Here is a 25,851-nt window from a genome sequence, read left to right on the forward strand (position 1 = left end):
TTTTTTATAGTCAGCCTTTTTTTTTTTTGATAACAAATCTCGCTGCATAGTCTGTAAAATATGATAACAGTTTTCAGGGCATATTTTTTTTATGAGAGGATTATTACGTAATAAGAGATAATGGACAATAGTATGCATTATAAAAAGCAAATACATTACAATCCACCTGTGCAAACCAGGTATAATTTTGTAAATATTAAACATAGAGAAGCAATTATATCAAATGAAATACAAACAACAATATAAAGTATATTACTATTCTATATTTATATTTATTATTCTATATTTTAGCAGCTAGGATTACAAATGACAATAATAATAAAAAGAGTATGTTATCTTTATTCTTTACATGCTGAAAACTAAGCATGTACCATCATCCGATGCAGAGCAAATTACATTACCATCACTAAAAAAAAAAGCAATCATAATTAGTGTATATGTATATTTATATATAATGAAAACCACTTACTCAGCTACTGCTATATCAAGTACGGTATCACGATGTCCAACCCAAGTCTTCACACATTCTCCAGTACGAGCATCCCACATTCTAATTGTTCTATCTGCTGAACAGGATGCAAGCATAGGTGAATTCTTTACAAATTTAACTTTGACAACTGCATCATCATGATTTAAAGTAGCACGAAGTCGTTGTGTTTGAACATCCCAAATTGAAATAGTTCCATCTACTGAGCCTGTAGCAGCTAAAGGAAGACTGAAAAAAAAAAGATAAACAAAAATTCTAATATTAAACGATAATTTACATTACTTACACATCACAAAAAGAAGAAGTTTCAACAGAGTCAGAATGATTCTCTAAAGAAGCAACAATCTACTACTATTAATAATCCGTTTGTGTGTATATATTCATATATGCATACAATTATTTTATACTCACTTGGCCATTCAAAATATTCACAAGTCTAGCTTTACCGGATACATCGCCAGTAATAGCTAGAGTACTTTCCTTATTTACGCAAACAGAGGTAACAGGGTCAGCATGGAAACGTGCATCTTCGCCTGATAAACGATATTCTGCAGTAGCAGATTTAGGGTCCCAAACAATAAAAGAAGAATCTTCAGATGTGGACACAATTTTTTTACCATCTGGGGTAAAACAACCTGCTGTAACAGGTCCTGCATGACCATTGAATATGTTCATAAATTTACCAGAAGGCACTTGTAAAAAAAAAAAAAGAAACATAAGAAATTGTACACATATTTATCACTATATATATAAAAGGACTTACTTGCCCACATCCAAATAGTAGAATCCGTAGCACCTGCTAACAATATATTTCCCTTAGGATGCCAATCAATCCAGACTACTTCATCAGGACCATCAACAGAGACACAAAAATCACCAGTTTCGGCATTCCATACACGCACTTTACCATCCATACCAGCGGAAGCAACATATTTGCCATCACAACTAAATCCTACACTGGTAACAGAGTCGGTATGCCCATCCAAACATTTTAACATTTCACCTGTATCGCAACGCCACAAATAACTTTTATCATCTCCGCCACCACTAACAATAATACCATTGCTTATAGGATGCATTGCAATAGCATAAACTGGTTGACGATGATCAAAAAGCCTTGAACAGAATCATCGGCAAGTTCCATAGTATTTTCATCCTCTTCATTAGGTCTGAATTCAAAACCATCAGCAGATTCTATATTTATGTTAAATATAAGTAATCATTCTATTTTTTATTCTATTAAAAACCTTTTTTTTTACCATCAATAGCTTCTTCTTCATCCTCCTCATCCATAGGTTCACCATGATCTAAGTCAGGAATCTCTTCTTCTGCAACATCTTCTTCTTTGACATATTCGTCTTCAACAAGATTATCGATTTCTTCTTCAAACTGTTAACAATAAAATACATTAGTAAAATAAAACCTTTTGAAAAGAAAAAAAAATATAATTTATTTACTTGATCGTGAGAAGACATGATCCAATATTATCCTTGATAATGAATTTGTGTATGTTTTATGTATGAAAAAAAAAAAAGAACTTTGCTTTGCACTTTATTAATCAAAAAATTTTCAAAGTCACAACCAATTCACTACTATTTATTATTATCATTTTTCTTCTAATATTATTGGTTTATACTAGGAAAAAAAAAAAGGTTGGTATGATATTTAACTACTGGAAATTGTACTTGGATTTCAAGTGTAATGCTACACTTCTTTATCATAAAGAATGCGCATTAATCAAAGCATTTTTATGTGTATAATTCTCCCCTCTTATAAAGGCAGAAGATATAATATCCTTGTTCTTTTAGTATTTATATACTTTGAATGAACAAATTTATTTCTGGGATAATTTTTTTTTTATTAAAGAGTTCTCTACTCGAATGATTTTAATTTATTACAGATGTCAGCTACTTTTAAGGACATGTGTACTTCTTTTTGTCCTGTTTATAACTACTTTTATTTACAAAACAAATAAGCATAAAGTATAAGGTACTCTGTATAATTAGTTGAAGAAAAAATAAATGATAGTTAAATATACAAGCAATTATTTTTGTATATGCTTTTAAAAATTAGTATGTTTCAATAGACAAATCTTGACTATAACATAACAAAAAAAAAAAAAAAAAAGGTTTAACTTGGTAAACAAGCGAGCTATTTTCAATTTGTAATTACTATAAGCATCTTTTATTGTGTATCATTTGTAACAAGCATTTTTAGCTTCTTCTTCTTTTCCTTTTTAATCACTGTAATCGATGATTGGAATTGATACCTGTAGTTTTTTAACATTTTTTTTTTCTGTCATTTTATCTTTTGCTCAGGATAAATTATAATATAAATCAAACTTATAGTGTATATGTTTTATTCTTTCTTTTTAGGTACAAAGATAGATAAGCTTAAAATTATCTGTTATTGCTCTTTTATGTTCAATAGAAATAAAATTGTATCGAATCAAATTTAGCCTTTGTATTCAAGGCTATAATTACATTCAATATCAATTTGAAAGGTACGAAATAATGTACAATATAATAAACATGGGATCTAATTATAAAGAATTTAGATTCATTATAATACCCTTTTTTTTTTCTAGCTGGATTTACAAAAGAGTAAATGTATAATAATAATAATAAACCCAAAACATGTTGGTATCGTTAACTTTATTAATATTGTTTATTTCTTTTAAAGTATTCATTATAAGGATGGATATTCGTTAATGTAAAAATCTTCTATCCAATTTAGTGTTAAATTATATTTTGTTAATTTCTTTAAAATTTTGTACCAAAATTAGTTAAAAGTTATATATAACATTACATATTTTTTTTAAATTTTTTCTTTTTTTAGCTTTCTTTCTTCTTTCTGTTATATTTTTTTTATTATTTATTAAATTACAAAAAAAAAGAGCCAAAAAACAAAAAACAAAAAAAATGTCATTAGAAGGAAGAGAAATAATAATTGGTGCAAAATATAAATTAGGTCGAAAAATTGGTGCAGGTTCATTTGGTGAAATTTATTTGGGTAAGATTAAGAAATGTTGTTTTTTTTTTTTCATCATCTTTAGCTTTATTTACTTTTTTTCCTTAATCAGGGACTAATATTATGAGTGGAGAAGATATTGCAGTGAAATTGGAAAGTATTCGTGCAGCTCATCCTCAACTTGAATATGAAGCGAGAGTGTATAAGACATTAGCAGGCGGTGTTGGCATTCCATTTGTGAGATGGTATGGTAGAGAAGGTGATTTTAACGTAATGGTTATGGATTTACTGGGTCCATCTATGGAAGACTTGTTTAATTATTGTAAACGTCGTTTTTCACTCAAGACTGTATTATTATTAGCAGATCAACTGGTACAAAAATAAAAATAAATTTTATACATATACATATACATATTAACTGTTTTATATACATATAAATATTTAGTTATCACGCGTGGAATATGTTCATTCAAAAGGTAGATATATAAATTTATGTCAACTATAAATATCTTACATGAATATTTTTGTTGTTATTTAGGATTCATTCATAGAGATATAAAACCTGATAACTTTTTAATGGGCATTGGCAAACGTGGAAATCAAGTAAACATGATAGATTTTGGCTTGGCTAAAAGATATAGAGATCCAAAGACTAATGCACACATTGTCTACAGAGAAAATAAAAATTTAACTGGTACACCACGTTACGCTAGTGTTAATACACATTTAGGCATAGGTATATAAATATTTATATTTATTGGTAGTATATAGAATATCTTTTTTTTTTTTATTAACGCGTTCTTTTTTTTATCAAAGAACAATCACGGCGTGATGATCTTGAATCACTAGGATATATTTTAGTTTATTTCTGTAGAGGTCAATTACCTTGGCAAGGTATTAGAGCAAGAACAAAAAAAGAAAAATATGACAAGATTATGGAAAAGAAAATGACAACACCTGCTGATGCTCTATGTCGTGGCTTACATCAGGAGTTTGCAATATACCTTAATTATGTAAGATCTCTTCGCTTTGATGATAAACCAGATTATTCTTATCTTCGTAAATTATTTCGAGATTTATTTGTTCGTGAAGGCTTCCAATATGATTATGTCTTTGATTGGACAATTCGTAAATTGCAGGAGAAAAAAGCCACTTATCAAACCCCGGATACTTCAGGTTTTAATACTCCATTTGATAATGCAAGAAGAATGCCAAATGCTATAGCAAATGCTGCACCTCTTCCATCTGCTAGTCTTAGAACTCCTTATCGTACTGAAACTAAATCTCCTGAAACTTCTAAGCGCTTAGATGATGTCATGCTTCAATACCAACAACAACAGCAAAAAATGCTTCAACATAAATCTGCCTATTATAGTAATCCTCCTCCTCCTCCCATGATCCCTCAACAACAACAACAACAACAACAACAACAGCAGCAGCAGCAGCAACAACAACAACAGCAGCAGCAGCAACAACAACAACAACAGCAACAGCAAATGGCGGCAGCAGCAGCAGCTGCTGCTGCTGCATCATCTTCTTATCAGGATCCCTATTTAGGATATACGAGTGGAGGAGGAGGGCGAATGTTAGTTAGAGATAATCCTCAATTAGTACAACAATTAGGTAGTAAATATGAGAGAAAGAGAGTATTAGCCGAAGAGACAAATCCTATCGAACCAAATATTACGGATCCCCTTTTTTCTGTAAAACGTACTCATTTTCATCCACCTAACACTACTACTGCTACGACAGGCCCATCCAATACGACCAGCAGAATGTAAGTTGCAATTATATAATAATAATAATAACTTATTCATATTTTTTGGTATTAGTTTACGTAGTCAAGCAAAAGCAACTATGGGAGGTTCTTCACAGCAAACTCAGTTTAATACTTCCTTTTTCACTGATACCAATATAAATAATAATCCCTACTTACCTGATCCAAATATAGTGGGTGCTTCTATTACAAATAATAATGAGGATATGAATGGTGGATACCTCCATAAATCAAGTGACATTATGGATGATCGTAAACCGAACTCTTCTAATTTACCTTCTTCTTCTTCAAAGCCATTTCAAATAGTGAATTCTACTCGAGTTTACGAAGATTATTAACATTATGGTTACCGTGATTCCCTTTTCCTTTTTTTTTTTTTTTTTTTCATTTATATTCTAATAAATTTATTCATTTGTGACTACTACTGGCTGTTTCTTAGTGATAAAAAATGAAACATAACAACAACCACTCAAAAGTTTTTTTTTTGTTTGTTTTTTTTTTTTTTCGTTGTTCCTTTGTTCCTTTTTTTTTTTTTTGTATATGTTAATATGGGTGTTAAAGAAGTTTGGATTGTACGTCACGGTTATCGTGAAGACTGGGTAAATGACAATCCTCCACTTCCTACTAAACTTCGTAATGACCCACCTCTTTCCAAATTGGGAAGAAAGCAATCTCAAGAAGTTACAGCATTCCTCAAGTCCCAAAACATAGATAGAATTTACTCATCCCCTTTCTATCGAGTACTTGAAACGGTTTATCCTTTAGTAGAACAGACAAATGTGCCACTTTATATAGACTATAGTATGGCGTAAAGTATAAAGCAATGACCAAAAAAAAAAATAAAAGAAAAAAATTATGCAATAATACTAACAACAAATGTATTTTTTTTTTTCATAGTGAATGGTATGGATCTGCTCATGGACGATATCTTCCTTGTGCTCCATTAACAGAACTCAAACAACTTTTCCCGAAATTAAACATTATAGATCATCAATCAAGCATTCCTTTACCTTCTGGTATCGAAAGTGTCCATGAATGTCATATTCGAGTCAAGAAGGGCTTAGATAAGTTAATAGCTCAATTAGATAGTGAGCCTAATCCACCCCATACTATTTTATTATCAGGACATGCAGCATCTGCTATTTGTGCAGTACGAGCCCTTTTGAATGATGCTAATTATCCAACTCGTTGTGGCACTTGCTCTTTATCTCATCTTGTACGTCAAGAAGACGGTACCTGGCAAATAAAAGAAAATGGTGATTATAGTCATCTAAGTGATGGAGAACAACGATCTTGGATGTTCTCAGGTGATGTACCTGATTATGAAACTAAAAAATAAAGCTCTTTTTTTTTCTTTTCTTTTTTATTCATTATTCACTTTTTCACCTAAAGAACGTTTAACTTCTTTTCTTAATTCATATAATTGACCTAATTGCTCGTCACTCATTTTATCCAGTAATTGTTGATCCAACTTTTTACCCCAGCCACTATCTTTAGGTGTATCAAAACTTTTAACAAGAGGATCATGAGAAGGTGCAGAAGAGTCTTTAGAAAGTGAAGCAGTTTGTTGCTTAATCATGTCTAAATAACTAATTGATATGTAAATTATCAGCTTTTTTTTTCTTTTTGATAATGATATTAATTAGCTTACGTTTGCCATTGAGACACAAAGCCAACAATATGAGCAGGGTTGTCAATATCCTTGTGTCTTTTGAATTCAGCTTTTACATAGTCATCACCTAATGCACGCATTGCAGGAGGTAACAAACGATGAGAACGAAGAACTTCTCTATATAACTTAAGTGGAGCCATTAAAACTTGTGCTTGTTGAATATTAGGCATTTTTTTTTTATTAATATTTAGAAAACAAGAGACTGAGAAAATAAAAATAAATAAAAACTAAAATAAAATAAAATTGACTAGCTGGGGGGTCAAGATATATATTCCCCGAAGCTTTTTTTTTTTTCTTTTTTTTTTTTTTAATAATAGCAGTAATGGTATTTATTCAGATCTTTTCTTAAACACGCCCACAAAAGTAACAAGGTGGGTGGCCGGGCGTACGTCGTCATATCTCCAAAACTTTAATTTGTAAAGGAGGTTGATCGTTTAACAGCCGGGAAAATGTATCATCATTATTTCCATTGAATGGAAGGATCTAAAGGTTTTTCCATAGACTGAAACTAAATGAGAAATTAAAGGAGGACATTAAATAAATGTCCGAGTTGTGGTATTAGAATAATACTTCTTTACTTTTATATTCATTCCATTTAATGATGTTCTTAGTGGGCATATTATTATTAGTTATACTAGAAATTTGACATAATACATTTATTGTACTCCTACTTAATTTTCTTTTTTTTTTTGCACTATTTATTCTTACATTTCTTTATATTTTTATATATTGATGCAAAATAAACGTATCAAAATTATAGGCAGTGTATTAGCTCTTCTGCTTATAGCCATTATCTTTACGTTCGGTGCTTATCGTGAGACTATTTTAAACTGTAATAATAAGTCCCTTTTTCTTTTTTTGTGTGTGCTGGTCATGTTAAAAGAAAGGACAATAAATTGAATTTCTCTTCTTCTCTTTAATCATATAGTTATACAGGATGTCGCCATTCAATTACGTACACGACCTTACAGCTCTAGTATTTTATCCTTATTGATCTTAATAACTTCTATTCCTCCTATGCTGGGATTTACTTTTGCTGTTACTCTCACTGGCTTTATATATGGTTTCCCAGGAGGCATCTTGCCTGCTGTCTCGGGAGCATTCCTGGGCGCCATTCTTGCATTTGTATTAATTAGAAAAAGTAATCTCTTGAAAATGGTTCGATTATCGCCAGCAAAGCAAGTGAAATACATGGCAATGCAAGAAGCTATAGAACAAGGAGGATTTAAGGTAAACATTAAAAAAAATAAAATAAAATACAGAAAAAGAGTACATACTTAATTTTTATTGTTACATCTAAAAGATGATGATGCTGATTCGCCTTAGTCCTATTCCTTGGCCAATCACCAACATGTTACTATCGATAATACCGACAATCACAACTCAACAATTTGTTATTTCAACATTTCTGTCATCACTGAAGGTATCATTAGAAGTATGGATTGGATCACAATTAGCTGACTTATCAAACCCTGATTTACCTCCGTCTGCTCATCGAATTGCAAAGATCACGATGGCTTGTAGTGCCTTACTATTGATTGGTGTTGCTTGGTGGCTTTATCGCCTTACAATGCGAAAAGTAGAAGAAATGAAAAAGAGAAAAGATGAAAAAGTATGACCGCTAGCGACAACCCCCAATGATGATGTTTATTAAATAAATAAATAAATAAATAAATCATGGAAGGATAATATTTGGGAATTTCTGGTTACATTTAACACATACAGTTTCCCTTCTTCCTCTATAACCACAACAGTAGGGTATAATAAGGATAGCAAAGAGTAAAGATGAGGTAGTTAAATGCATACGTAAATCATGATATCCTCCATCTTTTGGACAATTAGGACCCAAGCCTTGCTCAATTAGATGTCTTTGAGCTATAGAAGGAGGAAGGATAGGATTACCCTGTTGATCATAACCCTGAACTCCTCTAAATTCTTCAGGTGTTCTACCAATAACGCCCGGGTAACCATTGCCATGATTATTTTTGATATTTTGTTGCACCTTTTGTTGTTCTCTTTGCATAGGCGTCATACCAGTTATTGGATCTGTCGCCATTCCATAACTTGGCGCATTATTAAATGTTTTACTATTCATCAGAGTAAAATAATAGCAATAAATAAATAAATAAATAAATAAAAAAGGAATCGTCTTTTTATGCAAAAAATAAAACTTTTTAATATTCTATGATGCAATAATAAATCAGCCTTATTATTATTATGTTATAGATAAATTAAAGAGTACTATCACTACTACTACTACTACTATTACTATTACTATTACTATTACTATTATTACTACCACTACTATGACTGCTGATACTTCGCTTAACACCATAGCTTGATTCTTCATTCTTTTCTTCTTTTGTCCTCTTTTCTGCTATCTGAGCCTCTTTTTTCCAGTTGGAACATAACAAAACAACAACAGTATAAATGGAGGCAGCTAACATAGACCCTACAAGAGCCGTCCATAAACCAACTAACCCCCATCCCTTTTTAAAGCAAAGCCAAAATCCAATCGGCAAAGCAGAAAGATAATAAGCACAGAGATTACACCATGCACCTATATGTTGTCTTCCCATACCATTCAAGACACCATCCGCGACTCCCGCAATATTGTCAGCAAACACAAAAGCAGCTACTAAAGGAAGCGTCTTTGCCACAATCTCACAGATGCGATCATCGTTCGTAAACATCTTGGCCCATGGACGACGAAAGATGAATAAAGCTAAACCATTAAGGGAGCCCACTGCGATACCTAGACAAAGAGCAGCACGTGCTGCAGTACGTGCTTGTTTAGGTCTCTGAGCTCCTAATAAATTACCTACTCGATTAGCAGCTGCAATACCCACACCAAACGCTAATGTATACAAGGCTGTAATCGAAGTCAATATGATGCTCTGGGCTCCTAAATGGGTGGTATCTATCCAGCTCGCTCCTAAGGCAATGATTTCATAGGCCCATGTCTCGGTACAGATCAAGAGGATACCTGGGATTGCAAGTTCTACCATCGGTCGCCATTGGTAAACGTTATAGACAGCGACGATTGACCACCTTGGCCATACTTCATGTGCCCTTGAATAATAGACATAGAAGACGATGAGGCCGACGATAGACCAATAGGCGATACAACTAGCAATGGGAGCCCCCGAGAACCCTAAAGAAAGACCTGGAACCCATACTAAGGTATAATTAAGAGCAAGATTAAAGGGAACAACAAGTAAAAGAATAAAAGTAGGGACATGAAAGATACCCTGGGCTTGAAGCATTTTTTTAAGAGCTTCAAATAAAGCAAATGCAGGTGCAGCTAAGATCATCCAACGTACATATTGGCTTGCCAGTTGCGCTATCACTGGATCCTGACGAAGAATAAAGATGAAGAATCCTTCAGAGTACCACCAGAGGATAACAATCGGTATATAGAGCAAGGTCATGAATGCAAGACAGCGTTGAACATGAAGACCAACCACTCTTTTGTCGTTAGTACTTGTAAAAGACTGTGAGCATAGGGTATCTAAAGAAAGTGTTGCACCTGTTGCTACAGATAAGCCTGTAATCGTCGTAAACATACTACCTAATGTGGCAGAAGCAAGTTCATTAGAACCCTATATAAAAAGCTATATTATTATGTAAAACAATATATATAAAAAAAAAGTATAATTTTTTTTCTTTTTTACCAAATGACCTGCAGTGATGATACTAACGCTTTGTAGACTATTTTGCAATAAATAGCTAATTGCTATAGGCATAGCATTTTTAAAAAGCCAATTAAATTCACTAATATAACCCCTTTTTGATCATGTTTATTGTTTAAAATAGGAGACTGCTCTGTAACTAAAACTGACATGATTGACTAGATTAAAACGAAGAGTTGATAGCAGTAATATATAGGTAAGATTATTATTCATTCAATATTTATATGCGTATAATAAAGTATAAATAATTTATATGATGAATTTCCTGCCCTTTATTATTATAATTAATAGAAAAAAAAAAGCTAAAATGAAGAAAAAAAATTTTTTTTTTATCTCTTTAATGCAATTTATGAAAGCAAAAGATGCGCTTTAAATTTAGATTCAGCACAAATAGAACTTGTTAATTACAAAGGTATTGATCACAAAAATAAATAAACAAACAAACAAGGTCTTTAAAACAAATAAAAATGAACTGTAATAAGCTTAATAAACATTTTCATTGATTGCATCAAGATAATAAAACGAAATGAAAGAGAAGGCAATAATAATGATTTTAAACTTCTTATTTTGATGAGGCGACTACAAGTAAATAAACAAGATGTATGAAGAAGAAGTGAATTTGTACCCTTCATTTTGTAGTTCTGTGTACTTATTTCTTGTGGAATTCATACTACTATTAAAAAAGAAAATTGTCTTGTAATTCATGTCAAGTAGATAATGACCGTAAATAAGTAAGTAGTGCATGCATGCATATATGTTTATGCACATCTTTGTGGTTGAACTTCTTTACTCTAAATTATATAAAGAGAAGATGAATGAGAAACTTGAGGCAGACAAGTTATTCACAAAAATTAATTGCACAATACATCTTTTAACTGTGTCAATTTCTTCCTTGTTCAATACTAGTAGTTTAAATAAAATATATGCGTTAGATGATAGGTTTTGTTTCTTTAGACTACATAATTAATATGTACTTCATATTAGCAGAGTTTTAATTATTCATTCTATCTATTTTATATTGGCTTTACTATAACCTTTGTAACAATTCAATATTATAGCTAGTATTCGTCTATTTGTAGTGAAACTGAAGAATTCATGTTTCCAATTACTTTGGTTATTGTCTATTCTTTTTTTATCTATTCGGACGAAATAGATTTAAAGTATTTATGTGCAATATAAAGACAAAATAAGTCTAGATAATAGGGAAATAGGTGAGCTTAAAAAACGTAGTGGTTGTAAGCAAAAGAAATGAATCTAATAGAACGCTACTTGGAATAAAGTATTAAAAGATTTTTTTTCTTTTCAAATTATGAATAGGCTATTTTCTTCAATTAATTTACCCTTATTTATCTTATTAATCATCTGTCAAAATCACTACTATTTATCATAAAGTAGCTTAATATGCAACGTACATTGTATTTATGCTTAAATTCCTTTTATATAAATGTATTAAAAAATATTTATTTATCTGAACAAGCCTACCAATTGTATGCAAGTGACTTCAAAATAAGTCAAACTATTCTATTTTCCTCCCCCATGTAAATAAAACAGGCACACCAATACTACGTTTTATTTTATTTAAAAAAAAATCTATATTATCATGATTTTTACTCATTTTCGTTCTTCTTTAATACGTGGCATTCGATATTCAACTACTGCTAGTAATGCTGCTACTACTATAGTCCCTCTTCCACGAGGTAAAATTCAAGATGTTGAAAGTTTCATGAAAGCCATTGGTCGTAATTGTGAAGAAGTTGCAAACAAATTCGAGGTATATACTATAATGAAAGAAGATGACCTTACATTAATTTTTTTTTATTATAATAGTCTTGGGATAAATTGTTCACAACAAATAGTCAAATCATGAAAAAAGAAATGGGTATTGAAACAAAGCAAAGAAAGTAGGTTTTGAAATATTAAAATTTATTTATTTGTATAAAAGTTAATAATCATTATTTTAGATATATCTTAAGTTGGGTAGAAAGATATAGAAAGGGTATTGATCCTTATTCAATTCCACTTCCTCGACCCAAGAAGAAATAAAGAGTCAAACGTATATATTTTTATGTATTTATAATAAAACAAAGAAAGAAAAAAGAAAAATTGCAATGTCTTTACCAATCATTAACTTGACAAGCATTCAGATTTTTTCCTTTTCTTCCAAATCCAATAGAATTATCCAAATTAAAATTCCAGTTATGCTTTGTACAAATTAATGTTCTACCCATTACTTGCCCCCAAGTAACTAAATCAACTTTTTTATGAGGACAGAATCTATCTGCTTCAAATATATCACCATCATTTGTTCTTATACGAATTCGATTACTACTAATAGCTTTAATAGGTCGTCCTGTAAATATTTTTGGCTTATTTTTGTTGATAGTAGTTGTAGTTGTTAATGTTGATTTTTCCATGTCTACTTCTGATTCAGAACTACTACTGCTGCTACTGCTACTGCTACTGCTGTTGCTGCTGCTGCTGCTGCTGCTACTACTGCTGCTACTGCTATTACTATTACTGCTACTACTACTACTACTATTACTGCTACTATTATCAACGTTTTTCTCTAATTTATAGTCATTAGATGTGAAAGCTATAACTGGATCATCTTCAGAAAAGGATACTGATTTCTTCTTTCCATTGGTATTAGTAGTAGTAATAGAATTATTAGCAATAGTAGAATCAATGTTTGTATTTTGAAGTGTATTTCGAATAGTTTCAGGGTCCTCACTTATAACACCACCATCAAAGAATAAAGTTGGCTTTTCTTCGTGATTATATTTATCATTCACAACAGGTTTTCCTAATCTTTTTTTCTCCCTTTTTCGTTCTTTTCTTTCTTTTCTTTTCTTCTTTTTCTTCTTTTCCTTCTTTTCCTTTTTCCTTTGCTTCCTATCTTCTGTTACTTCATTTGGGTTTCTTAAGGCTTTCCGTAAAAGATCTTTAACAAGTGGCAGCAGTTCAATAGCCTGGAATATAAAATAATTTAGAATCCTTTTTTGTTACTTTTTTCAAGAAAAGTATTTTTAACCTTCCAACTACTTTTAGATAATTCACGCAAATCACGAATCTGAAATGTTTATATACATATATATATATATATAAGCGTTAATCAAAAATATAGCTGCTACTTATATTAGCATACATAATAAAGCCTATTGTTTTCTATGGTTTTAATATCGTCATTTATTTGTTGATCAGTCCAATTATATTCTTTTCCAATTTGTTCTAAAAGGGTGGATGTTCTCTGACATAAAAAATAGTATCAATTATTAAAGTGTATTAGCTAAAATAAATGTTAATTTACCATACGATCAGGTAAAGGAATATATTCAACGTCTATAAAACAAAGCAGGTTAAAGTGAATATATGATATATGTATATATAAATATAAAGAAATATATACTTGTGTTTGATGGTATGTTTGAATTGGAATAACCAGAAGCAAGATAGCTTTCAAATAAGTTAAATGCGTTTCCTTTATGCTTTCCCATGTTGAAATGACTAATTTAAAACTAGTGTAAATATGAACAGGCAGAGTTTTAATAATAATAATAATAATAATAAAAAAAAAAAAATTGATGTTTACCCAGACTAGAGTTGTTGTTGTTGCTGGTTTTTTTTTTTTTTTTTTTTTTTTTTTTTTTTTTTTTTTTTTTTTTTTAGTATTCGGAATCTAAACATTATTTACGTTTTTACACTGATAAAGTTGGCTCCTATTCTGTCATTTTATTGGTTCTTATTAAAAAGGATTTTATTGTTTCTACTGCTGAAAAAAAAAACAAGGGCTAGATTTAGAGGGAAATATATACATATACATATCATGGGTATTAGGGAAAGAATATATAAAAATCAGAAACGATTTGATAAAGAGATAAGCTAAGATAACTATTTAATCAAGAGAGAACCAGTATTGAAGGAAGGAGGAACAGAGGAATGAGCCAGACAGTTTTTTTTATGTATGATCACCGGATAAGCCAAGGAGAGATTGTGTTCATTTTTAATACGATTCAAATAGAAACGTTATCTTTGTGAGCGCATAGTATTTAAATGATACTACTGAGTTGCTCAGAATAGCTCAATAAAATAATAGTGCAAAAGAAACTAGGAACTTTCTATATGAGAGGCACAAGGTAAAAAGGAGATGACGAGAATATACGGTATTTTCAGATAGATGGGTTTATTTTATTTGTAAATTTATAAAATAAAATAAACTTTGAGATTGATATATCATGTTGCTTTAAACGTCATGAAGGAAAATAGAGAAAGAGAATGGAATAGCATAAAAAGGCGTGAAAATATTTTCTTAAATATGCCAAAAGCAAAAACGACCCAATTTGACATTATATGTTGAATATTATTATCTACATTATGCTTCATTTTAAAAGAGATAATGTACATTAATGGGTCAAGCACTTTTAGCTTCCAAAGTAAGCAGTACGCCAGATAAGAAATAGTAAACATTTCAGCAAATGCAGGGACAAATAAATATATAAGAAGCGGGTTTATTTCATCAAAATATATATATATTTTTTTTAGCTTCTTCTTATTGTTTGACTTGTCACACTTTCGTTATATTTCCTCCCTCTCTCTCTGTCACTCTTTCTTTTTTACCTTGTGCCTCTTGATTCCTTTTGCACTATTATTTTACTGAGCTAATCTGAGCAACTCAGTAGTCTCATTTAGGTACTATCTGCTCACAAAGATTGTAAAAAAAAAAAAAAAGAAAATTTTATTTTTCTGAATCTACGTCCCATATAATAAATAAGCACTTTTCATACGCATACTTCATTTCGAGAAAAGGTGTAGCACAATTAATAGAAAATCTAGTATAATAATTATTTATTCTTATTCAGTCAATTCCATAATTTTATAATTGGTCTCTGATAAACGATTCAACAAGTCATTAATTTCATCTTCTTTTTGTTGCATAGCTTCTTGATGCTTTAACCCCTTTTCATTTATGCCATAAATGATACTAGATAATTCTTTAAAATATTCGTTTTGTTCTTCAATTTGGTCATCTAATGACTGAATTCGTGCTTTAATCTCCATAGTTTGAGCTTTCCTTTCACTTAGTTCCTTTTCTTTTATATGAATCTCTTTACGAATAGCTACAAGTTTTTTTGTTTTTTCTTCATTTTCCTTTTCTGCTATATTGATCTGGTTTTCTAATTTTTTAGTTTGAAGTTGAAGTTTTTGTACATTGTTGTCTTCACTGACAATGTTTGACATAAGAAGTGGTTTTGTTTCTTTGTGGTGAATGTGAATTTTTGTTTCTTTTTCATGATGGACAAATAATGGTAAATCTAATATATTGTTGTCAAGAGAAGGAGGTGATCGACGAAAGACTTCTGGTAATCTTTCATTTATTTTATCCTCATTTTGATCTTTGAAGGGTAACTCTTCTACCTGTTTTAGTCTGACATCTTTTTTTTCTTTCAATGTTTTATTTTCATCTTGAATAGACTAAATATATATATATATATTGGAATCATTAAATCAAACTAAATTGATCGTAATGTGATTATGTTACCTCCATTCGATTCACATTATTATTGAGTATTTTTAATCCTGCTTGTGGTGATGTTGAATGCTTTTCCTAAGCAACAATGTTAATTAGTTCATTACTATGAAATAAATATATATCAGTATTTACTTTATTGTTTATCTCTTTTGTAATCATTTTATTCGTAACGTGGTTTATCTATGTTTATATAAGAATATATATAAATATACATGTATAAAAAGGGAAAGATTAAGATGTAGATCCAATTTAAAAACTTTAATTATTTACTTCATTTTTATTGTTTGTCAATGTTCTGAGTACATTCAAACTATTTTCTTTTTCATTCATGATGCTTTATATGTATGTATGTATGTATGTATAAAAAATAAAAATTAAAGTAAAAAAAAAAAGGTATAAATTACTAGTTTTTTTTTTTTTTTTTTTTTTTTTTTTTTCCAATGGTTTTTGCGCGTCAATTTTTTTTTTTCTGCGTTGCGGTGTTTTTATTTCTACGTATAATTTTTTCATATCTATTTGAGTACACAATAAAATATAATTGTATGGCTCGGATCAGATAAAAGAAAACAAGAAAACTAAAAACCTTTTGATAGTTGAAAGGGGAAGAAAAAAGAAAAGAGAACTATGTTTTCTTCAAATACCTCAGAGCTATTTGATTAAATCAGTATTAAGAGAGAAGATTTTAGGAGGAATCTTATCATAAGGAAGGTAATCAAGTTCAAAAAGTATACGGCATGAGATAGGCCAGCAAATAATCTAAGCGTCAAGTAACTTTCTACATTTAATAGGAAAATAGTTGAGGAGTAGAAAAGGATTAGCTACAGTGCTAAGCATATATAGTCAGCGGTGTATCAATAATACCCATTATTCATATGCTACTGTTATTATCATCATATGAGATATTATTACAAAATAATATTCAACATGATTGATGTAAATGATTATGTAATTGAATATAACAGTCATAATTTTACTGAATCTATATTATTACATAATATAATATATACATAGAATTATTATTAATGCTCGAATACTCTAACAATGACTGAGTGTAGAATGAATATTACTCTGTAAAGTACAATAGACTAGTCTTGTTCGAATAACATCTTTATAATGTAATAAATGATGATCTATTTTTATCAATCTAGTTATAAAAATAACTATAATCATAGCAGCTCTAATTGATCTATCATCAAGACTTTTGAGGTCAAAGTTCATACAGATCCACGATTATACCTGATGTCAATTGTCTTTGACAGATTTTTGGTAGTGACTCTTGCTCTTCCACACAAGTAATACTTCACCTAGTTTACCACTTTACAATGAAAGAAGAAGTGTACCTGTTACAAGTAAGATTTCTATTTTGTTTGTTTTTTTTTTAATCTTCCAGAGGATACGCTATTGCTCAAGTTTCAAATTAGATTAAAGATAAAGATTTATAAATATAAGGATGTATGTTTACTTTTTCTGTGATATCCTCGTTTCATATATTCACTCATATTAGAATAGCTTTAAGCTTAAGTCTATATAATATATAAATAAAGTACCAGAACGTAAGTCCCACATAATTATATGCCTAACCTATTTATTCTATAATCTATTTCCCTTATAAATAGCTTGCCATGAAGACTAGGATATTTACTCTTAACTAGATGCTACAATGTAAACTATTTTTTTTTATTGTTTTGCTTAGTATCCATCTTCTATTGTTGCTGTATTTAATTCTTTATTTCACTTTATACTTTATTATATGAAAATAAGTATACTTTTTTCCTTCTTGACCTAGTATTGCTTTTTTTTTCCTTTGACTTTATTTAACTAGGATGAATCATAACAGGCTACATTAGATAAAAAAAAAAAAAAAAGTTGCATGTATTGCTTGAGAACTAATTATCACTAATTTTCTTTACGTGCTAATTATACGCGTAATATTTGTATTTATATCGTTTTTTTTTTCATTTATAATAAAATCTGCTATATAAATCTTTTTATATAAATAAATATATAAATAATAAAAAAAAATGGGCCCCATAACGTCGCAGTATCCCATATACTTATCCCAGAGGTACTCGTAATGTTTATCAATGATGGTTTACATCGTTATTAGAATACATTGGAGAGGTGAGCATAATCCAGAAAGAAAGCATACAAAATACTAACTAAGCTATGAAGCCATCCCAAAAAATCACTCATCAGCCCTTTTACAAGCCAACAAATGAAAAAAAAGGATTATATAAAGAGAAAAAAAAGCAAGTTTGGGCATAAAAATGACCTCCTTTTATAGTTTTTTTTTTTTTTTGATCCGTTATCATATGCTTTTAACTGTCATAAAAAGGCGTCACAATCTCTGTAATGAATCTAATTGGCTTATCTTAATAGCACACTAATCGTTATCATAATAAACATAATAAACAAACGTGATACCAACAATTACTCCTTAAAAAAAATATAAACATATCTCTTTTAATTATTATTATTTTCCCTTTCTTAGATTATTTTTGCTTATAGTCTAATTCAGCAAGAATAATATATATGTTTATATATTCAATGATATATAACAACGATGGTATATACATCTTTATAATAAGATCTTTAGTCAAGTCAACATTTCAGGGGAAATTTAAAATAAAGGGATAAATATCAAATATGTATATGTGTGTATATACCATTTTTTTATTTAATATTTACATTTTTACTGTATGGCAGTCTGCATTTCTTTATATTTAATTATAATAGAACTTCTTAGTTAATGCGCTTGAGAGAGAGAAAGAAAGAGAGAAAGACACGTTACTGCATAATTAACATACTCATTATAGACTCAAGTTACTTGTTGAAGGTGCTTAATTACAATTTTGGAAGATCTATATCTTCTATATGTTGTGTAGAATGACTACTTTACTAGGGCAAATAGGTTATTATAGCTTCTATTTTTGATTGTTAATATCTCTTTTTACATGATAATTATTGGGGCAAAACTTCAAAATCGCCTCTGCAATATTTTTTATGAATATGTATGTGTATATATAATTTGAAATAAGTGGGAAAACACTGATATACTCACTAGGTGGTATTGAACAAGTATAGGTGCTATTCTTTAGTAAAGAACTGTATATTCAGAGAGACAAGCACATGAAATTATATAAACCGGTATATTAATGATTATATTAAAACAAATACAATAAGTAGATATATAAGGTAGGGTATCTTTTAATGTTCTTACTTAATAAAAACTATAACACCAGATCACGATATATAGGAATACTAACTACTGGAACAGTATATTTAACTGGAATAAAGCTATTTTCGAACACCTTCTTTAATTAACAAGAATAAAATTTATTTATACAAAACATCTACTGAATTGGATATATTAGGAATGAAGCTTTGATTTGTACTACTCTTAATTACTTCCATAATAGTAACTCAGTGAAGCAAACCTATTTAAACTTATATGTATAAATACTCTTTAATAATATAATGAAAGGATAGTTAAAATTAGTTTTTCTTTAACTATCCTTGAATAGCCAGTATCTGATTCATCACTTATAGTCTTTTTATTCTAAATTTTTTTTATTGTGTCTTTATCTTCATTGCTAAGGATGCGTTAACCTCACAAGTTAACTTCTTGAAGAAAATAAAGTAAAACATTCAGGAAATACCAAAGAAAATGGAAGAAAAAAAAAGTTGAGCATTCTGTTTACAACTTGTATAATGATAATCAATAAAAAAGTTTTTTTTTTTTTTTTTTTTTTTTTTTTTTTTTTTTTTTTTTTTTTTTTTTCTATTGGCTTTATTAATAAAAGAAGATATTTCTTATTTTGTATTTTTATGTTTAAATATTCAACTGAAGAAAAAAAAAAAACAATACAGGTTTCGTCGTCGTGACTTATAATTTTTTTGGCTCACCACCAGCCCAGATTTCAGCATTATTTTTTGCTACTTCATTCATAAAGGAAACTTGATCAGCAACCGATTTAAGAGCACCAAGTACAACACCATTACCGGTAGAGAAATTATACATGTAATAATGTAGTCCTACTTCATCACAGAATTTTTTTACAAGTGGGACACATTGTCGTAAATTATGTCTTGGAAGTCTTGGAAACAAATGATGAACTGCTTGATATTGAAGACCACCATGAAACCAATCGAGCCATTCGGGACAGTCAACGTCCATAGTTGTTCTTAACATTTTAGCAGGAAAAGGTTCATTAGGTCCTTTATCTTCTGTAGACATACCGAAATGAGAAAGTGTGATTTGAACATGAAGCGGGAAAGTCAGCATGTAGGAAATAAATATATAGGCTAAACGAATCTTCCATGTTGGCAAATAAGAGAGGAGATTGCCAAACCAAATAAAGAAACAAGTAATACCAATTAGCTCCAGTTTTCTTGTTCTAACATCCTTTGATGTAAAAAGATAAACAAAGGATAGTCTATGTAAATTGAAACGTCCAAATGAAAGTATAAGATAATAAAGATGATGTTGATATTGAATAAAGAAACGTGCAACAGCATCGAAAGGTAAAACACGTTTATAATATGTAGAGTAAAGATTATTAAAGAATTTAGTCGTGATAGCAAAAAAAGGTAAATGTTGAATATCAGGATCATGTTCTGGGTGATTTGTAGCTATATGATGAACATTATGATTGTCTTTCCACCAGCCTAAACTAAGTCCACCAATAAAGTTAGCAATAATGACACCAATGACATGATCGATTTCGGATTTGCCGGTAATAGCATTATGCCCGGCATCATGAGCGGTAAAAACAAGTTGGTGCCAAAACATAGCCATGAAGATAGCTCCCATTATGTAGTGCCATGTCGTTGTACCTTTTAATGTAAACCATAAAGACAAAAAGATAAACAGAGTATATCGACAACCTTCTTTTGCATATTTCCAATAATTACATTGAAATAGTCCACGAGAACGAATGTCTGCTTCTAATCGTTTAAAGGCCTCTCTTGTTTTTTCATAATCTAGATTTTGTTGATGAATCACATCTTTAGAAAGATCGTTGAAATGATGTTTATGCAGATCTTCAATAGCATCATCAAATGCCTTCATACTCATACCGCCTTTCCATGTTGCAGTTAAAATCGGTTCGTTGTCTGTTTTCTTTTGTTGTTGTTGTTGTTGATAACTGACTGATGCCACAGACGGCCTTCTTTCTGATATATAATCACCAATATAATACAAATTAATCATTTTCTCATAAACCTTAGGAGGATGCATAGTACGAATTTCATCTGTTACATCTCGACCAAGTGCACTTCTTAATGCAGCCTCACCACCTGGATGCTTTGCTACAAAATTATTTATTTTATATACTTTTGATTCATAGATAAAGACATCATTTCCTTGTTTTATTAATTTTTGAAAATCTTCTTCTGTAATAATACAAGGACGCGTTGAATCTGATAACAATCCTTCTATAGCTGTATTTGGTGGCATGAAATACACTTGAATATATTATATAACAGAGAGAAAAGAGAAATACAAAATAAAAAAAAGTAAAATAAAGGATAAAATAAAGTAAAAAAAAAAAAAAAAAAAAAAAAAAAAAAGGGGGAAAAAGACAAAATAAATCAAGCTTTCTTGTGATACTTTGCCTATTTATTTGTATTTGTATTTGTATTTTTAGTTTTTAGTTCTTTTTTTTTTACAGTTTGATTTTCTTTTTTCTTTTAATTAATATTTGACCAATAAAATCCCCATGGGACATTTTGAATAAGATGAATAATAGTATGATTTTTTTTTTTGTTTTAATTATCTCTTATCTGTTTTAATATCAATAATTTTATATCCCCTCTATTTTTTTTCTTTCTAAACATGTATATGCATATTTAATAGCGAATACATTATACATTGTCTTTTGTACATACATTGAGGAGGTTTTATATTTTATGTTCCCTTGCTTTATCTTATTTAAAGTCAGTAAATGATTAATTAACTATCATAGTCATGACTAAGTCTTCTGGTTATAAGGACTTTTACTAGTCATTGACAGTAATCCCAGAACTCATGTGAAACATATTGATGATATCTTCGCTATATTATTGCTGAAGAAAAGAGAAAAATAAAATAAATTATAGCTATCCCTAGCAAGGTTATAAAAGTCAATTTGAGTATATATATAAATAGAATATGATTCCTTGTAGTCTCAGTAAATAAAATACTTCATTTATAGCTCATATCTTTATAGTACTGTCATTTTGTTTTTCTCTTAGAATGAAAAAAAAATGTTTTATTAAAATAGATTGGTTATATATTCAACAAAGCAATGTATACTAGTTGATAATTACAAAGATACTTAAAATATTGGCTTTTTTTTTTTTTTTTTTTTTGTTAAACTAAATCTTTAACCGAAGGTATTAATATCATTTACAGTGATCGTATTTATGCCTCTATTTTAGATAGTTAACGATATATAGATTAAGTTTATCAGTATTTATAATAATGATTTTTGAGTCGAAAAATGGAAAAGTAATACAGAATACTAAGTTTGCGAGACTGGCTTCTTCAATAAAGCAAGGCTATTACAGCATTTCTTTAATGAATATCACAATTAGATATATAACAAATACAACATAGAGCAATGAGTATAGACAAATCTATAACAATTTTTTGTTCAATTCTTTTTTTTTTTGCACAAAGCAGATCGATTTATACAATTTTTTTTTAATGTTTACAAGGTACTGTATTCATTTGTAATACACATAAAGGTATACAAACTATTTTTTTTCTTCCATCGAATCTTTAAAAAAATCCGTTGATCTGTGAAGTATTTGTCTCTAATAAATAGAATGTAATATACGCTTTATAAATAATAATACTATTTTAATACTCATGCGAATATAAACCATTCAGAAACTTTGGATAATATAGTCTATATTTTTCTTTTAAGCTTTACTTGATGAGGCAATTAATCAAATTTTCCAAACTCATTTCAATAGATCATGCTGGTCAGTTAATTCTTTAATCGTAGAGATATTTTTACCACTTAGTTTCATTTTACATTTTAAAGCATCCGGAACCCGCATTTATTTATCTTTGTTTGAGTTTATGTAAGTCTTGGCACAACTTTCATATTCTATAATTCTATTGTGCACTATACATAAATTTGATATATTAAATTATTAGGGATCAAAGAGAATAGCTTTGACAAAACCAATACCTTTAAGAATAGTAGTTAATACTATACAGTTAGTGCAAAATAGATTATTAGTGCAAATAATCTTTGGGTCTTTCTATTTAAAGGTTTACTATTTCTGTAATTGAATATAAGCCTATTATTATCTGTCTCATAAGAAGTCTATCAAACTGAATGTTTTCAAAAGAGTAATGTTATTAGTCCCTTTAAAACTCTTTTGATTGATCAAATTCAGTGGTCCATCAGCTGAGGCTGTTGTCTATATTTAAAATAGATCTTGTCTTACAGTTGCCAATATTTGTTTTATGTCCTGAATTTTTGCATTTTTCACGCTTCTACCTTTTTTTTTTTCCCCATATAATTATCAATTTCTTTTTTCTTTTAAAGTACTTGCTTCCATATCAAGTAGTTTTCAAAAGAAAAATGAGTGTATATTGTGAGAATAATCTATTCATAATAATAACAGGAAATTAGTTATCGAACTGGTTTTTTTTTTTCAGCAGCTACAGTGAGATCAACAAAGGCTTTTTAATAAGAATGATTTATAAGTAAGCTTTTAGTGTTAAATATTAAATTCAAAGCAAGTAGAATGAGTAGATAGTAAAAGAGGATGATTAAGAAAAATTACTAATTTCTTGATTAGTAGGATAACTCTTGTCTGTTAGTTAAAGGTTATTAAATAGATATTTTTGTCTTTAATAGAAAAATTCTTTAATAGAATCTTATGCATACTAATTTCCTTTGAAATAGAATTCCAATTATCTCTATCGGTGAATGAACGTTAAATTGTATATTAATACCACAATATGCAGTAAGATAATTTGAGAAGCATCCCTGATATATTAAGCCTAAAACAAAAGCAAATTGAAATAGAAAAAAAAGGTTCTGACTAATATATTCTCTTCTTCCTGATTAACATCTATACTAACGGATACCAACCCGATATCAGAGGTTTCATTAAAGTTAAATTTACTATATGCTATACCTATGACCCTCCTTTTTTTTTTCAGTTCATTTCCAATGGTTTAAGCCAAAGTGACAATTTATTTTCTTAATGGCCCCTCCCAAAAAAAAAAAATGGGTTACTTCTATAGAGGTATATCTCAAAGGTAATAGAAAATAAATACAAATTCAATATGGGATACAAATCTCTGTTACTTTTATGAGATCTAGACAAATCAAAACAAAACGCCTTCATACAGTAGAGGATAGCTACTAGATAAAAGTTAAAAAAATTAGAATAATGGAATAGCCGCTACAGCTGAAGTTATCAAATAAAGTATAATATATTTATAAATAATAAATATTCTTTTAATCATTAACTATCACAACAAGATAGTCCTACACAAAGGTAATTTAAATAACTAGCATTTTTTTTAAGAAAAGAAAAACTGCATTCTATGTAAATATCTTATATTTAACTTTTTCTAATCTGAAGAAGATTAGGGGATTCATTCTTTGAAAACCTATACATTTTCTCAGTTTGATTCATATTATTTTACATAGTTTATTTTATCTAAATAAATTTACATCTAGCAGATATATTGTATGCATGATGAATGTATTATTCATTTATTTTATTTTATTTTTGGAGCAATATGTAAATACATTATTTTACTTTACAAGGCTAATATAGTATGTATTGAATTGAAAATTTATAGTTTATAAGCAGTTTATAGATACTTAATTGAAATAGTTTATAAAGCACAGTCTTGTCAATTTGCGTCAACAGTAATAACAATAAACTTATCATTTTTGTACTATTTTTGATATCATTTTTACTGAAGGTATCATTAATAATTAGGATTTAAAATTACAACTACCCTAAAGAAAAAAGGAAAGATGAAAGATAGTTATATATATATATAGACTATACCAAGTGGTAGTGTTAGAGGACATTATGTAAGATTTATTTCTACACTGATTAATAATTTGAATAAGATTCTAGATATGAGAACATTATAGACCTTAAAAATCTTTTTTTATAGAAAACTTTATGTGATGTTTTTAATATTATTAACTTTTATGAAAATATATATGCTCGTATCGATGTTGAAAAAAAAAAAAAAAAAAAAAAAGACAGAATTTTGAATGAATTTGGTAATTCTACTGCAGTAATGATCAATAGACATACATATCATGCATACTCCATTTAAAAAAAAAAAAAAAAAAAAAAAAAAAAAAAAACCTAAATCTAAACTATAACTGTATAAGGAATTTTTTTAATATTTGCATTTATTGTTTTAATTTGTCATTTATTGTAGTACTTTTAACTCGATTTCACAACTGATAGATTCTAAAGGCCACGGTTAAAATCAAAGATTTCTCTTTCCATTTTCAAAGGGAAGAACTATAAATATTCTTTGAAACAGTAGCATGATTTAAAAGCAATTAGAAAATGGTATTATTAAAAAATTAAAAAAAAAATCTGAAAAGATAAGTAAATATTTATTACAAGGTATACAGATGTATTTAACGAACATACATTACGTAATAATAATGTATAAATAAAAACAGTTCTATGGAATAATAATTATAATATTTTTGAATATAAAATTTGAATAAAATA

The 25,851-nt window shown here is 29.1% G+C and overlaps 10 protein-coding genes across 10 annotated transcripts; 4 read left to right on the plus strand and 6 right to left on the minus strand.

Annotated features, from left to right (window-relative positions):
- Positions 1 to 255: 255 nt before the first annotated feature.
- BX663DRAFT_495468 (WD40-repeat-containing domain protein) lies at positions 256 to 1,994 on the minus strand. The gene is made up of 8 exons (XM_051525647.1): positions 1,945 to 1,994; positions 1,747 to 1,876; positions 1,582 to 1,681; positions 1,251 to 1,552; positions 899 to 1,179; positions 774 to 832; positions 470 to 715; positions 256 to 406 (listed from the first exon to the last, which is right to left on the minus strand). Exons 1-8 carry the CDS (start codon positions 1,960 to 1,962, stop codon positions 346 to 348), a joined length of 1,197 nt encoding a protein of 398 aa, XP_051387287.1. The 5' UTR covers positions 1,963 to 1,994; the 3' UTR covers positions 256 to 345.
- A 1,414-nt stretch (positions 1,995 to 3,408) lies between these two features.
- BX663DRAFT_426590 (kinase-like domain-containing protein) lies at positions 3,409 to 5,238 on the plus strand (the record flags this gene model as incomplete). Its single annotated transcript, XM_051522558.1, has 5 exons — positions 3,409 to 3,499; positions 3,570 to 3,829; positions 3,903 to 3,933; positions 3,996 to 4,193; positions 4,274 to 5,238. The coding sequence occupies 5 exons, from the start codon at positions 3,409 to 3,411 to the stop codon at positions 5,236 to 5,238; spliced, it is 1,545 nt and encodes a 514-aa protein (XP_051387288.1).
- Positions 5,239 to 5,770: 532 nt separating this feature from the next.
- On the plus strand, positions 5,771 to 6,908 carry BX663DRAFT_465877 (histidine phosphatase superfamily). The gene is made up of 2 exons (XM_051524046.1): positions 5,771 to 6,042; positions 6,132 to 6,908. Exons 1-2 carry the CDS (start codon positions 5,783 to 5,785, stop codon positions 6,571 to 6,573), a joined length of 702 nt encoding a protein of 233 aa, XP_051387289.1. The 5' UTR covers positions 5,771 to 5,782; the 3' UTR covers positions 6,574 to 6,908.
- BX663DRAFT_134377 (uncharacterized protein) lies at positions 6,350 to 7,507 on the minus strand. The gene is made up of 4 exons (XM_051521549.1): positions 7,485 to 7,507; positions 6,886 to 7,414; positions 6,551 to 6,823; positions 6,350 to 6,470 (listed from the first exon to the last, which is right to left on the minus strand). The coding sequence occupies exons 2-3, from the start codon at positions 7,074 to 7,076 to the stop codon at positions 6,598 to 6,600; spliced, it is 417 nt and encodes a 138-aa protein (XP_051387290.1). The 5' UTR covers positions 7,077 to 7,414; positions 7,485 to 7,507; the 3' UTR covers positions 6,350 to 6,470; positions 6,551 to 6,597.
- BX663DRAFT_495481 (uncharacterized protein) lies at positions 7,503 to 8,603 on the plus strand. The gene is made up of 4 exons (XM_051525648.1): positions 7,503 to 7,567; positions 7,667 to 7,738; positions 7,835 to 8,136; positions 8,210 to 8,603. Exons 3-4 carry the CDS (start codon positions 7,924 to 7,926, stop codon positions 8,522 to 8,524), a joined length of 528 nt encoding a protein of 175 aa, XP_051387291.1. The 5' UTR covers positions 7,503 to 7,567; positions 7,667 to 7,738; positions 7,835 to 7,923; the 3' UTR covers positions 8,525 to 8,603.
- BX663DRAFT_465883 (mate-domain-containing protein) lies at positions 8,582 to 10,898 on the minus strand (the record flags this gene model as incomplete). Its single annotated transcript, XM_051524047.1, has 3 exons — positions 10,581 to 10,898; positions 9,188 to 10,508; positions 8,582 to 8,952 (listed from the first exon to the last, which is right to left on the minus strand). Exons 1-3 carry the CDS (start codon positions 10,650 to 10,652, stop codon positions 8,582 to 8,584), a joined length of 1,764 nt encoding a protein of 587 aa, XP_051387292.1. The 5' UTR covers positions 10,653 to 10,898.
- A 1,300-nt stretch (positions 10,899 to 12,198) lies between these two features.
- Positions 12,199 to 12,641, plus strand: BX663DRAFT_548366 (IGR protein motif-domain-containing protein; the record flags this gene model as incomplete). The annotated part of the gene is made up of 3 exons (XM_051531071.1): positions 12,199 to 12,369; positions 12,426 to 12,499; positions 12,560 to 12,641. 3 exons carry the CDS (start codon positions 12,199 to 12,201, stop codon positions 12,639 to 12,641), a joined length of 327 nt encoding a protein of 108 aa, XP_051387293.1.
- On the minus strand, positions 12,477 to 13,163 carry BX663DRAFT_495485 (uncharacterized protein; the record flags this gene model as incomplete). Its single annotated transcript, XM_051525649.1, has 1 exon — positions 12,477 to 13,163. A coding segment is annotated over exon 1 (293 nt), but the record flags the coding sequence as incomplete, so codon positions are not given.
- A 2,175-nt stretch (positions 13,164 to 15,338) lies between these two features.
- BX663DRAFT_447469 (uncharacterized protein) lies at positions 15,339 to 16,499 on the minus strand. The gene is made up of 4 exons (XM_051523695.1): positions 16,396 to 16,499; positions 16,258 to 16,305; positions 16,135 to 16,200; positions 15,339 to 16,067 (listed from the first exon to the last, which is right to left on the minus strand). The coding sequence occupies exons 1-4, from the start codon at positions 16,453 to 16,455 to the stop codon at positions 15,447 to 15,449; spliced, it is 795 nt and encodes a 264-aa protein (XP_051387295.1). The 5' UTR covers positions 16,456 to 16,499; the 3' UTR covers positions 15,339 to 15,446.
- A 3,512-nt stretch (positions 16,500 to 20,011) lies between these two features.
- On the minus strand, positions 20,012 to 21,854 carry BX663DRAFT_482944 (delta-6-fatty acid desaturase; the record flags this gene model as incomplete). Its single annotated transcript, XM_051524462.1, has 2 exons — positions 20,012 to 21,591; positions 21,833 to 21,854. The coding sequence occupies 2 exons, from the start codon at positions 21,852 to 21,854 to the stop codon at positions 20,012 to 20,014; spliced, it is 1,602 nt and encodes a 533-aa protein (XP_051387296.1).
- Positions 21,855 to 25,851: the final 3,997 nt, after the last annotated feature.

Source organism: Cokeromyces recurvatus (assembly GCF_025118155.1).
Source record: "Cokeromyces recurvatus strain NRRL 2243 chromosome Unknown BX663scaffold_2, whole genome shotgun sequence".
Lineage (NCBI taxonomy): Eukaryota > Fungi > Mucoromycota > Mucoromycetes > Mucorales > Mucoraceae > Cokeromyces > Cokeromyces recurvatus.

Excerpts from the sequence above, each read along its gene's own strand:
- BX663DRAFT_495481 (XM_051525648.1), top strand. The coding sequence starts at position 7,924 with ATGCTGGGATTTACTTTTGCTGTTACTCTCACTGGCTTTATATATGGT. Across the intron at positions 8,137-8,209 it reads TAGAACAAGGAGGATTTAAG|ATGATGATGCTGATTCGCCT; the intron begins GTAAACATTAAA and ends TACATCTAAAAG.
- BX663DRAFT_134377 (XM_051521549.1), bottom strand. The coding sequence starts at position 7,076 with ATGCCTAATATTCAACAAGCACAAGTTTTAATGGCTCCACTTAAGTTA. Across the intron at positions 6,824-6,885 it reads TTTGTGTCTCAATGGCAAAC|TTATTTAGACATGATTAAGC; the intron begins GTAAGCTAATTA and ends CATATCAATTAG.
- BX663DRAFT_447469 (XM_051523695.1), bottom strand. The coding sequence starts at position 16,455 with ATGAATGAAAAAGAAAATAGTTTGAATGTACTCAGAACATTGACAAAC. Across the intron at positions 16,201-16,257 it reads CAAAAGAGATAAACAATAAA|GAAAAGCATTCAACATCACC; the intron begins GTAAATACTGAT and ends ATTGTTGCTTAG. Across the intron at positions 16,068-16,134 it reads ATAATGTGAATCGAATGGAG|TCTATTCAAGATGAAAATAA; the intron begins GTAACATAATCA and ends ATATATATTTAG.
- BX663DRAFT_495468 (XM_051525647.1), bottom strand. Across the intron at positions 1,180-1,250 it reads TACTATTTGGATGTGGGCAA|TGCCTTCTGGTAAATTTATG; the intron begins GTAAGTCCTTTT and ends TTTTTTTACAAG. Across the intron at positions 833-898 it reads TGAATATTTTGAATGGCCAA|ATTGTTGCTTCTTTAGAGAA; the intron begins GTGAGTATAAAA and ends TAATAGTAGTAG.
- BX663DRAFT_465877 (XM_051524046.1), top strand. The coding sequence starts at position 5,783 with ATGGGTGTTAAAGAAGTTTGGATTGTACGTCACGGTTATCGTGAAGAC. Across the intron at positions 6,043-6,131 it reads TATATAGACTATAGTATGGC|TGAATGGTATGGATCTGCTC; the intron begins GTAAAGTATAAA and ends TTTTTTTCATAG.